Source organism: Phasianus colchicus, chromosome 37 (genome assembly GCF_987193195.1).
Source record: "Phasianus colchicus chromosome 37, bPhaCol1.hap1.1, whole genome shotgun sequence".
In the NCBI taxonomy this organism is placed as follows: Eukaryota; Metazoa; Chordata; class Aves; order Galliformes; family Phasianidae; genus Phasianus; species Phasianus colchicus.
In genome coordinates, this window is record NC_143472.1 from 2046724 (window position 1) to 2058588 (window position 11865).

The 11865-nt window shown below is 58.1% G+C and overlaps 1 protein-coding gene across 1 annotated transcript; it reads left to right on the top strand.

Moving 5' to 3' along the window:
• The first annotated feature begins 632 nt into the window (after positions 1 to 632).
• STIP1 (stress induced phosphoprotein 1) lies at positions 633 to 11865 on the top strand. Its single transcript, XM_090129592.1, has 14 exons — positions 633 to 720; positions 3088 to 3297; positions 6208 to 6349; positions 7200 to 7341; positions 8737 to 8908; positions 8994 to 9120; positions 9202 to 9304; positions 9414 to 9534; positions 9619 to 9715; positions 9798 to 9922; positions 10423 to 10459; positions 10591 to 10694; positions 10801 to 10973; positions 11448 to 11865. The coding sequence occupies exons 1-14, from the start codon at positions 712 to 714 to the stop codon at positions 11518 to 11520; spliced, it is 1635 nt and encodes a 544-aa protein (XP_089985718.1). The 5' UTR covers positions 633 to 711; the 3' UTR covers positions 11521 to 11865.

An 11865-nucleotide genomic window follows, 5' to 3' on the forward strand; every position in this document is an offset into this window, starting at 1 on the left:
CTCCCCCCCCCTAAAAAAAAAATAAACGCGGCCGTTCCTTTTTGCGTCGCTTGGTTCTTTGTGCCCGGAGCACGCGCGTGTGCAAAGAGTGTGCGGGTGTTGCACGAGAGGTGTGGTTTGCACGAGGGGGCGGGGCTTGCACGAGGGGCAAGAGACTGGGGGGAGGGTGGGGGGGATTTGGGGGGGGTCCGGGCTTTAAATCCAACCGCCTCAGGACAGGGTCGGCATTTCGTGGTGCAAGCCCCGCCTCCCTCGTGCAAGTCCCGCCCCCTCGTGCAAGCCCCGCCCCCCATTCCGTGAGCGCAACCGGCGCTAGTCCTCCCCGCCGCCAGGGGGCGCCCTAGTGCGACCTCAGCACTCCCTCACCATGATTGGCATCTCGCTCAACCAATGGCAGAAGTGGAAAATTCCAGAAGGCGACGGAGAGATTCCACCAATGGGGCGGCGTGAACTTTTCCTACGCAGCCAATCAACGCGCGGGGCGGGCGTCACTTCCGTCTTCCGGCAAGGAGGCGGAGCGCGAGGGGGCGGGATCCGTTTCACCCTCCTACCAATCGCGAGCGGCACCGCTCGGAGATAGCCAATGGGAGGGCGCGTGGGCGCCGGCTAGCCAATGGGGGCTGGGGGGCGGGGCCGGAGGCTTCTAGCAGCTTCCAGAAGGCGGCGCGCGGCGGCGGGCGCGGAGCGGAGCGGGTCGGGAACGGCGTCGCCATGGAGGAGGTGGGGGCGGGGCTGGCGGGGGTGGAGCGGGGAGGAACGGGGGGTCCTGGGGTTTAGGGGGGGGGGGAGGGGTTGGGGGGTCTTAATGGAGGGATCATGGGGCGGGGGATTCGTTGTGACGGGATGGGGGGGACGCTGAGGTAATGGCGGGGCCTGCGGTGGGGGCGGGGCGGTGCTGAGGGGGGGTCGGGGGTCTTAAGGTGGGGGGGGGGGGGGGTTGGTGAGAGTGAATGCTGAGGGGATCTGAGGTCTCAGAGGGGGGTGGGGGGGGATCCTGAGGGGGATTTGGGGATCCGGAATGGGGTTGGATGGGATTCTGTGGCCTTGAAATGGGTCTGGGGTTGAACGCTGAGGGGATTTGTGGCGTTAAATTGGGGTTAAGGGCTTTCTGAGGCGGTTTGGGGTTATGAGGGGGGGGGCTGGAGGTGATTTGGGGCCTTGAAGTGGGGCTGAAGGATCCTGAGGGGGAATTGCGGCTCTGTAGTGCAGTTAATGGGGATCCCAGCGGTGTTGTGGCTCTGGGGGGGGAACGCTGGGGGGGTCTGTGGTCCCAGGATGGGGTTGGGGGGGAATCTGGGGTCCCAGAATGGGGCTGGAGGGGGATTTGGGGGGGGTCTGTGATTCTAGAATGGGATGGGGGGGGGATTTGGGGAGGTCTGTGGTTCTGGAATGGGGCTGGGGGGGGACTTGGGAGGGTCTGTGGTTCCAGAATAGGGAGGGGGGGAGCTAGGGGGGCTGTGATCCCAGAATGGGGCTGGGGGAGGTTCTGGGGGGTCTGTGGTTCTAGAATGGGGCTGGGGGGATCTGGGGGGGTCTATGGTTCCAGAATGGGGCTTGGGGGGGAATCTGGGGGAGTCTGTGGTCCCAGAATGGGATTGGAGGAGATTTGGGGGGGTCTGTAGTCCCAGGATGGGGTTGGGGGAGATCTGGGGGTGTCTCTGGTCCCAGAATGGGGCTCGGAGGGATTAAGGGGGGGGTCTGTGATCCCAGAGTGGGGCTTGGGGGGGGGGGAATCTGGGGGATCTGTGGTCCCAGAATGGGGTTGGGGGGGCAACACTTTGGGGGTCTGTGGTTCCAGAATAGGGCTGGGGGGGGAATTGGGGAGGGGGGGGGGCGGGGGTCTATGATCCCAGGATGGGGTTGGCAGGGGATCTGGGGGGGTCTGCGGTTCAAGTATGGGATGGGGGGGGATGGGAGGGGATCTATAGTTCCAGAACGGGGCTGGGGGGTGATCTGGGAAGTTTGTGGTGCCAGAATGGGGCTGGGAGGGGATCTGGGGGGGTCTGTGGTTCCAGAATAGGGTGGGGGGTGGATCTAGGGGGGTCTGTTGTTCCAGAATGGGACTGGGAGGGGATTTGTGGAGAGTCTGTGGTCTGAGAATAGGATTGGGGGGGATCTGGGGGCCGGTCAGTGGTTCAAGAATGGAGGGGGGGGAGGGGGGAGGAGAATCTGGGGGGGTCTCTGGTTTCAGAATGGGTCTGGGGGGGTGTCTGTGTTTCCAGAATGGGGCTGGGGGGGATCTGGGGGGATCTCTTTATCCTTCCCTTTTTCTCCTTTTTTTTTTTTATCATCTCATTCTTTCTCTCCCACCTGCCATCCTCTTCCTTTTCTCACCCCTTCTTCTTCCCTTCTCATTTTCTTCTTCGCTCCATTTTTCCTTTCTCCATCCTTCACTTCTCTCTTTCTCCTTTTTTATTTCTCATCTCATTCTTCTTTTTCCATCTGCCTTCCTCTTCCCTCTCCCTCTCCCCACCCCTTCTTCTTCCTTTCTCATTTTTTTCCTCATCCCATTCTCCCTTCCTCCATCCTTCCTCCTTCTTCCTTTCTTCTTTTTCATTTCATTTTCCCTCTGCCTCCCTCTCCCCCCTCTGCCTCCCTCTCTTCTCTTTCTTCTTTCTCATTTCATTTTCCTTCTCCCCCCTGCCTCCCTTTCTCCTCTGCCTCCCTCTCCCCCCTTTCTTCTTTCTCATTTCATTTCCTCCCTCTCCCCTCCCTGCCTCCCTCTCCCCTCCCTGCCTCCCTCTCCCCCCTTTCTTCTTTCTCTCTCTTTCATTTCCTCTCTGTCTCCCTCTCCCCCTCTCTGTCTCCCTCTCCCCCTCTCTGTCTCCCTCTCCCCCTCTCTGTCTCCCTCTCCCCCTCTCTGTCTCCCTCTCCCCCTCTCTGTCTCCCTCTCCCCCTCTCTGTCTCCCTCTCCCCCTCTCTGTCTCCCTCTCCCCCTTTCTTCTTTCTCTCTCTTTCATTTTCCCTCTTCCCCCTCTCTGCCTCCCTCTCCCCCCTGCCTCCCTCTCCCCCCTCTCTTCTTTCTCATTTCATTTTCCCTCTGCCCTCTCCCTGCCTCCCTCTCCCCTGTCCCCCTTCCCTCCCCAGGCGCAGGCTCTGAAGGAACGGGGCAACCAGGCCCTTGCAGCAGGTGACATCGTTGCGGCGGTGCGACACTACACGGCAGCCATCGCCCTGGATGCCAACAACCACGTCCTGTACAGCAACCGTTCGGCTGCCTACGCCAAGCAGGGTGACTACAGCCGTGCCTTGGCTGACGCCTGTCGCACCATCGAGCTGCGTCCCGACTGGGCCAAGGTGGGCTGATGGCACCACCGCTGCCCTCGCGTGGTTCCGGATTGGTTTTTGGGGGAGGGGGGGGGTCTGGAGTGGCCAGAAGGTCGAGGGAGGTGATCCTCTCTATCTATTCTGCCCTGGTGAGGCCTCGTCTGGAGTTCTGTGTCCAGTTTTGGGCTTCCCAGTACAAAAAAAGGCATGGATATCTTGGAAAGTGTCCAGCAGAGGGCTGCAAAGATGGTGAAGGGCCTGGAGCATCTCCCTTTTGAAGAAAGGCTGAGTGAGCTGGGTCTGTTTAGCCTCAAGAAGACTGAGAGGGGACCTGATCTAAGTCTTAAAACATCTAAGGTGTGGGGGGCAGAGTGGTGAGGCCAGACTCTTTTCAGCAGTGTGTGGAGGCAGGACAAGGGGAAACAGCCAGAAACTGCAGCATAGGAAGTTCCACACAAATGCGTGCAAGAACTTCATGGTGAGAGTGATGAGGTGCTGGAACAGGCTGCCCAGGGAGGTGGTGGAGTCTCCTTCTCTGGAGATATTTAAGACCTTCCTGGACACCTACTTGTGCGACCTGGTGTAGGGAATCTGCTTCTTCCTCACCCTATTTTTCTGTCCATCCTTTTCTCTTCTTCCTTTCTTCTTTCTCATTTCATTTTTCCCCTGCCTTCTCCCCTCCCCCCTCCCCCCTCCCCCCTCTCCCTCCCTCTCCCCCCTTCCTGGTTGGACTCGATGATCTCTGGAGGTCCCTTCCACCCCCTACGATTCTGTGATTCTATGGGGTCCATTGTCACTGGGGTGCTGTGTGAAGCGATCATGCTGGGGTCACGAGGTTGGATTGAACCTACAAGACCATCTAATCCAGTTTTTAGAATCACAAGGTTGGAAAGGACCTACAAAATCATCCAGTCCAGCTATCCTCCCATCGCCATTGTTACCACAAGCACTAAATCAGATCTCTTAGCTTCTCAGCCAGATGCCTCTTGAACACTGCCAGGAACGGCGACTCCACCACCTCCCTGTGCAGCCATTCCAGTGCCTGACCACTCTCTGAGAGAAAAAGCTCTTCCTTATGCCTCATCTGAACTTCCTCTGTTACAACTTGCGGCCATTTCTTCGGGTCAGAATTGAGGTGGCTCAGATCGACCTGGACTGGCAGAACAAGGGTGAATTATTTCTACCTCGGTTGGCCCTTGAGACCTCAGCTTATCAAGGGAGAGATGGAACATATAAATAGGATAAAGACCAAGGGGTGGACTTAAATATGGATGCTATTGCACAGGTTATTCATGATTGTGAAACGTGTGCCATAATCAAACAAGCCAAGAGAATGAAACCACTCTGGGAGGAAGGGTGATGGCAGAAGTATAAATATGGGGAGGCATGGCAGGTTGATTTTATCACCTTGCCACGATTTTGCAGTGCTGTTATGTGCTTACCATGGTGGTGGCAACCACTGGGTGGCTTGAAAACATATGCAGTACCCCATGCTACCACCCAAAACACCGTATTGGGTCTTGAGAAACAAGTCCTGTGGCACCCCAGAAAGAATTGAGTCAGATAATGGGACTCATTTCAAAAATTCTCTTGCAAATACTTGGGCCAAAGATCACAGCATTGTGTGGATTTACCATATTCCCTCCCATGCACCAGGCTCTGGTAAAATTGAATGATGCAGTAGGTTGTTTATGGTGAAAGCAATGGGTGGCAGAACGTTTAAGCACTGGGAGGAGCATTTGGCAGAAGTCACCTGGTGAGTCAATACCAGAGGATCTATCAGTCGTGATGGTCCTACCCAATCCAGCTCCCTACATACTGAGATAAAGTCCTTGTTGTACGTGCAAAGAGCACTTTGGGAAAAGCAGTTTGGGTTCTTCCAGCTTCTGGAAAGGGCAAACTTCTCCTCTGTGGAATTGTTTTTGCCCAGGGACCAGGGTCTGCTTGGTGGGTAATGCAGAAAAATGGGGATGTTCAATGCGTACTCAAGGAAACTGGTCCCCTCCTCATCATCACAACCTGCCCTCAGGAAGTTGTAGAGTGCAATGAATTTCCTCCCCTGAACCTCCTTTTCTCCAAGTCAAACAATCCCAGCTCCCTCAGCCACTCCTCATAAGACCCCATTATGCTCCAGACCCCTCACCAATTTCGTTGCCTTTCTCTGGACGCATCCCAGGGTCTCAATGGAGCTGCCTCGTGGTTTTTGGGGTCCTCCTGACACCGTGACGCGGTGCTGATGTCACCCTGATGCAATCACACCGTCACTGTGATGCTGTGCTGTCACCTGCGTGCCCTGCTGGGCTCTCTGAAACGCTTTGGAGGTGTTTGGGGTCCTGCTGGTGTCACTGTGATGTCACTGTTGTGATGTCACAGCGATGTTGTGGTGTCAGCATCACGCAGGGCTGTGCACCCAGCCCTGTTTTGTGTCACCGTGGTGCTGGTGGAGCTCTGTGGTGACTTTGGGGGTGTGTGACACCTCCGTGACATCACCACGATGGCTCTGATGGTGGCAGGATTGCAGTGGTGACGCGTGACTGTGACATGACAGCACTGTCCCTGTGCTGCTCAAACAAAGCTGCTGGAGCTCCAGAGGTTCTGATGTCATCACCATGGCACCCTGTGATGTCATCGCAGTGTCACCACGATGTCATTTTGTCACTGCTGATGTAGGACTGCTCACCCAGAGCGGCAGCACAGGGGTCCCTGAGCCACGCTGAGGCCTTTTGGGGGGTGTGATGTCACCATGACATCGTTGCTGTGCCACAGTGGTGTCACCACGGTGTCTCAGTGGCAGCACAGCGTGGGGTCAGGGGTGGCCCTGGAGTTCCTGAATGGCTTTGGTGCATCTGTGGGGGGAGCGTGACGTCGTCGTGATGCTTTTGTCACTGTGACAGTGCCATCACGGTGACATCAGGGTGACATCATGATGTCCCCACGCAGGGCTACTCACGTAAGGCAGCAGCACTGGAGTTCCTGAACCGTTTTGAGGAGGCCAAAGCCACGTATGAAGAAGGGTTGAAGCACGAACCTGGCAACGCACAGCTGCGTGAGGGGCTGCACAACATGGAGGCCAGGCTGGCTGGTGAGTAGGGGGGTAGAAGATTTTGGTCACTGGGGGGCGCTTTGGAGTCACTGAGTGGGGTCAGAGGGATCTCAAAGGGGGGTTTTGAGGCCATAGAACGGGGCTGGAGGGGGTCCTGGTGGGGGTTCTGGGTCCCAGAGTGAAGTTAGAGGGGTCTTGAGGAGGTGTGGGGGTTTACAGACAAGAGTTAAGGGAGTCTTGGGGTCATGTAGTGGAGTTGGAGGGATTTGGAATGAATTTCAGGGTTCCGGAGTGGGATTGGGAGGGTCCTGATGGGTGTTCTGGGTCTAAGAGTGGAGTTAGAGGGGTCTTGAGAGGAGTCTGGGGCTGCAGAATGGGGCTGGGAGGGATCCTGAGCGGGTTTTGTGGTCTTAGAATAGAGTTAAGAATAGTTATGAGTGAGTTTTTGGGTCCTGGTGAAGGGCTGGGGGAGACTTTAAGGGTTGGGGGGTCACAGGGGGGTGGGGGGGTGGGGGTTCAGAGTGGGATTTGAGAAGTTCTAAGTGGGAACGTGGGAAGTCCTGAATGGATTTTGAGTTCTCAGAATGGGGTTAGAAGAGTCCTGAGAGAGATTGGGGTTTGGGGAGATTTTAGGGGAGGGATTCCACAGCAGTACTGGGGGTCCCTTGAGAGATTGTGGGCTTCCAACAAGGGATCCTGGGGGGCTTTGGGATCTCAGAGTAGGGCTGGCAGCAGCTGAGAGATTTTGGGGATCCCACAGAGGAGGAAGGGCACCCTGCAGGATGCTGTCCTGGGGGGGGGGGGCACAACGCAGGGAGGTCCTGGCTGGAACCTGGGGGCATTGGAGCCTCCCTGACCCCCCCCCTCCTTCCCCGTGCCCCCTCCCCAGAGCGGAAACTGCTGAATCCTTTCAGTATCCCCAACCTCTACGCCAAGCTGGAGGCGGACCCCCGGACGCGGGCGCTGCTGGGGGATCCCAGCTACAGAGAGCTGCTGGAGCAGCTGCGCACACAGCCCGCCGAGTTGGGCACGTGCGTGGGGCTGGGGGGGAGATGGGGAGGCTGGGGGGGGGTGGGCTAAAGGGGGGAGGGGGGGGGGGGGGAGGATTGGGATGTGTCTTATAGGCTGTTGGGGTGTCCGGGGCAGATTTGGGGGCGATAGGAGGGATTCTGGGGTGGGTTCTGGGGGTGTTTGGGGTAGGATTGGAGGGGCTGGAGTGGGTTTTAGGGGGTGTTTGAAGCTCTAAATGTGGATTTGGGGCAGTATTTGGGATTCTGGGCTGGGTTTAGGGGAGATCTGGGCTGGGTTTTGGGGTACTAGAGTGGGGTTTGGGGCAGTATTTGGGATTCTGGGGTGGGTTCTGGGGGTGTTTGGGGTAGGATTGGAGGGGCTGGAGTGGGTTTTAGGGGGTGTTTGAAGCTCTACATGTGGATTTGGGGCAGTATTTGGGATTCTGGGCTGGGTTTAGGGGAGATCTGGGCTGGGTTTTGGGGTAGTAGAGTGGGATTTGGGGCAGTGTTTGGGATTCTGGGGTGGGTTCTGGGGGTGTTTGGGGTAGGACTGGAGGGGCTGGAGTGGGTTTTAGGGGGTGTTTGAAGCTCTACGTGTGGATTTGGGGCAGTATTTGGGATTCTGGGCTGGGTTTAGGGGAGATGTGGGGTGGGTTTTGGGGTACTAGAGTGGGATTTGGGGCAGTGTTTGGGATTCTGGGGTGGGTTCTGGGGGTCTTTGGGGTAGGATTGGAGGGGCTGGAGTGGGTTTTAGGGGGTGTTTGAAGCTCTAAATGTGGATTTGGGGCAGTATTTGGGATTCTGGGCTGGGTTTAGGGGAGATCTGGGGTGGGTTTTGGGGTACTAGAGTGGGGTTTGGGGCAGTATTTGGGATTCTGGGGTGGGTTCTGGGGGTGTTTGGAGTAGCATTGGAGGGGCTGGAGTGGGTTTTAGGGGGTGTTTGGGGTGTTTGAAGCTCTACATGTGGATTTGGGGCAGTATTTGGGATTCTGGGCTGGGTTTAGGGGAGATCTGGGGTGGGTTTTGGGGTAGTAGAGTGGGATTTGGGGCAGTGTTTTGGGTTCTGGGGGGGATTAGGGTGTGTTCTGGGGGTATTTGGGGCTGTGGGTAGGGGTTGGGATATTTGGGGCTGGATTTGGAGTGCAGGGAGGGGACCGGGGCTAATTGGGGCAGCATTTGGGGTGATGGGGGGGAACTAGGGTGAATTCTAGGAGTATCTGGGGTGGCTCTTAAGCTCCTGGGGAGTGTTGGAGCAAGTTTGGGGATGAGTCTTGGGGTCCTGGGGAGGTTTTTGGAGCAGGATTTGGGATACTGGGTGGGTTTCAGTGGGGCGCTGGGATGGATCTTAGGCTCTGGGGGGAGCTTTGGAGGAAATCTGGGAGCCGACCCCCACCCACACCCCCCATGCTCTCCCAGGAAGCTGCAGGACCCGCGGGTGATGACGACGCTCAGCGTTCTCCTGGGGGTGGATCTGAGTGGGGCTGAGGAGGAGGAGGAAGCCATGTCCCCCCCGCCACCCCCACCCCCTCCTCAGCCCGACCCGCGCCCCGAGCCCATGCAGCAGGACCTCCCTGAGAACAAGAAGCAGGTCAGACTCCCCCACAAACACCTCTCCAGACCCCCCCCTTCTCCAGTTTTAGGCCTTTGAACAAATTTGGCCGTGGTGGCTGCAGGCACAACGGGAGAAGGAGCTGGGCAACGAGGCTTACAAGAGGAAGGACTTCACCACTGCCCTGGCACACTACGACCGTGCTGAGGAGCTGGACCCCACCAACATGACTTATATCACCAACCAGGCTGGTGAGTGGCGTGCCGGGGGGGGTAAGCACACCAAAAAACAGCTCTACCCCCCTCCCATCCACAACCTACTCCCCCCTACAGCCGTTTACTTCGAGAAGGGCGACTACAACCGCTGCCGTGAGCTGTGCGAAAAAGCCATCGAGGTGGGCCGGGAGAACAGGGAGGACTACAGGCAGATTGCCAAGTGAGCAGAGCACACCTTTTTTGGTGGGGTGGGGGAGTGAGAGAGTGGGGGGAGCACGTTTTGGGGGACATCCCTTAACGCTGCTTCCCCCCCCTCCCCAAAAACGCAGAGCGTACGCCCGCATCGGCAACTCGTATTTCAAGGAGGAGCGCTATAAGGATGCTGTGCATTTCTACAACAAGTCCTTAGCTGAGCACCGCACGCCCGATGTGCTCAAGAAGTGCCAGCAGGTACTGCTGGGCAGTTCTGGGGGAGGGGGCTGCAGGGTGCAGACCCTCCCTCCCTCCCCTCCAACCCCACATTGTGTCGTACAGGCAGAGAAGATCCTCAAGGAGCAGGAGAGGCTGGCGTACATTGACCCCAACCTGGCACTGGAGGAGAAGAACAAAGGCAATGAGTGCTTCCAAAAAGGTGAAGGTTGGGAATTAGTGGGGAGCAGGGGTCCCCAAAATATGAGACTGACCCCTCCTCTCCTTCTTCCTCCCAAAAAAAGGGGATTACCCCCGTGCCATGAAGCACTACACCGAGGCCATCCGGCGCAACCCGCACGATGCCAAGCTGTACAGCAACCGTGCTGCCTGCTACACCAAGCTGCTGGAGTTCCCACTGGCGCTGAAGGTGGGGGGCACTGGGGGGGCTGTGAGGTTTGGGGGGACCTGGGGACGGGCTGCAGAGCGGGGCTGGGGGGTTTGGGGGCACCTGGGGGGACTGGGGAGTGGTGCTTGGGGGATTTGGGGGGTACCTGGTGTGGGCTGAGGGAGTTTGAGGATGGGGTCTGGGGCTTTGGGGATATCCAGGGGGTCTGGGAACCCAGTTTGGGGGTTCAGAGCTCACCCAGGGAGTCTGGGGGAGTCCATAAATGAATTTTGGGGCATAAATGGAGAATTTGAGGCTCTGGTTTAAGGGTTTGAGGTTTCTATGGGGTGAGGATCCAGATTGGAGGGAGGGGGAGCAGGTTTCCCTTTGGGCTGTTTTGTGCAAATGTTGGGGTTCTGTGGGCACCTTTGGGCTTATCCCCAACACCCAGTGCTTTCTCAAGGATTTTGGGATCCCCTCAGGGACAAATTTTTGCCACTACTGCCCCCCAACCCCTTTTTTTTTCTCCCCCCCCCCCCCAGGATTGTGAGGAATGCATCCGCCTGGAGCCCACCTTCAGTAAGTGCAGCCGTGCCAGCTGTTGTGTGCTGGGCAGGAGTGTCTTTGGGGGCCGTTCTTTACTCTGGGAGGGGTGTGTTTTTTTGGAATGCCCCCCCCCTCAAACCCCTCAGCCTTGTTTTTCCCTACAGTTAAAGGCTACACCCGAAAAGCAGCAGCACTGGAGGCCATGAAAGACTACAGCAAAGCCATGGATGTGTACCAGCGCGCCCTGGACCTTGATGCCAACTGTAAGGTGAGCCCCCCCCCCCCCCCCACCTCCTCAGCCCCCTCCCCCAAGCCTCCTTGGAGACCACGATGACAGCACAATCACCCCTTTTCCTCCTTCCTCCCTTCCACAGGAGGCTGCTGAGGGTTACCAACGCTGCCTGTTGGCTCAGTACAACCGCAACGACAACCCCGAGGAGGTGAAGCGACGCGCCATGGCCGACCCCGAGGTGCAGCAGATCATGAGCGACCCCGCCATGCGCCTCATCCTCGAGCAGATGCAGAAAGACCCCCAGGCCCTCAGCGAGTGAGTGGGGCTGGGGGGGGGGGGCGTCCCCGAGGTGTCCCCAGTGCCCTCAGGGTGGCACAAGTTCCCCCCTCCCCCCCTTACTGTGCTCCGTCCCTCCTGGTGTCATCGTGACCAATCTCATGGATTGGTCTCCAAGATCTTATGGGGGTGTTGCTGGGGATCCCCAACACCTCACAGGGGGTCCCTGAGGTGTCACTGTGTGTCTCCAGCACCTCTTGGAGTGTCACCGGGGGTCCCTAAGCTGTTGCTGGGGGTTCCCAACACCTCACAGAGGATCGCTGGGGTTCTTTGAGGTGTCACTGTGTCCCCAGCACCTCACATGGTGTCACTGGGGGTCCCCAACGTCTCTTGGGGTGTCACTGGGGGGGGGAGTCCCTGACATTCCCTGGAGCCATGGGGGTGGGGGAGTCTGGGTGTCCTTATGTCCCCTCTGACCCCCCCATCTGTTGTGTCCCTTCTCCCCCCCCCCAGGCACCTGAAGAACCCCGTCATTGCCCAGAAGATCCAGAAGCTGATGGACGTCGGGCTGATTGCCATCCGGTGATGTCACCGTGTCTGTGTGTCCCCCCCGACGCCCCTGGGAGACCCCCCAAAACTTGGGGGGGGGGGAGAGGGGGTGAGGTGGAGGGGAACCCCACCTGGGAAGCAGGTCCCCCTTCCCCCCCCCCATCGCCTTGGGGCCACTGGAGATGCTGCAGTCCCCGTGTGGGGGTCTTGGTGTCCCCACAAGGGGGGGTTTGGAGGTTGGGAGAGGAGGTGTGAGGGGGAGGGGGGGGTGTTTCCCCCACTTCCCCTTTCTCCACCTCCTCCCCCCCCCCCCAACAACAAAAAAAAAAAACTATTGTCTCGGTTTTGGGTCGCCGCGGCCCCAATAAAGAGCGGAGCAGTT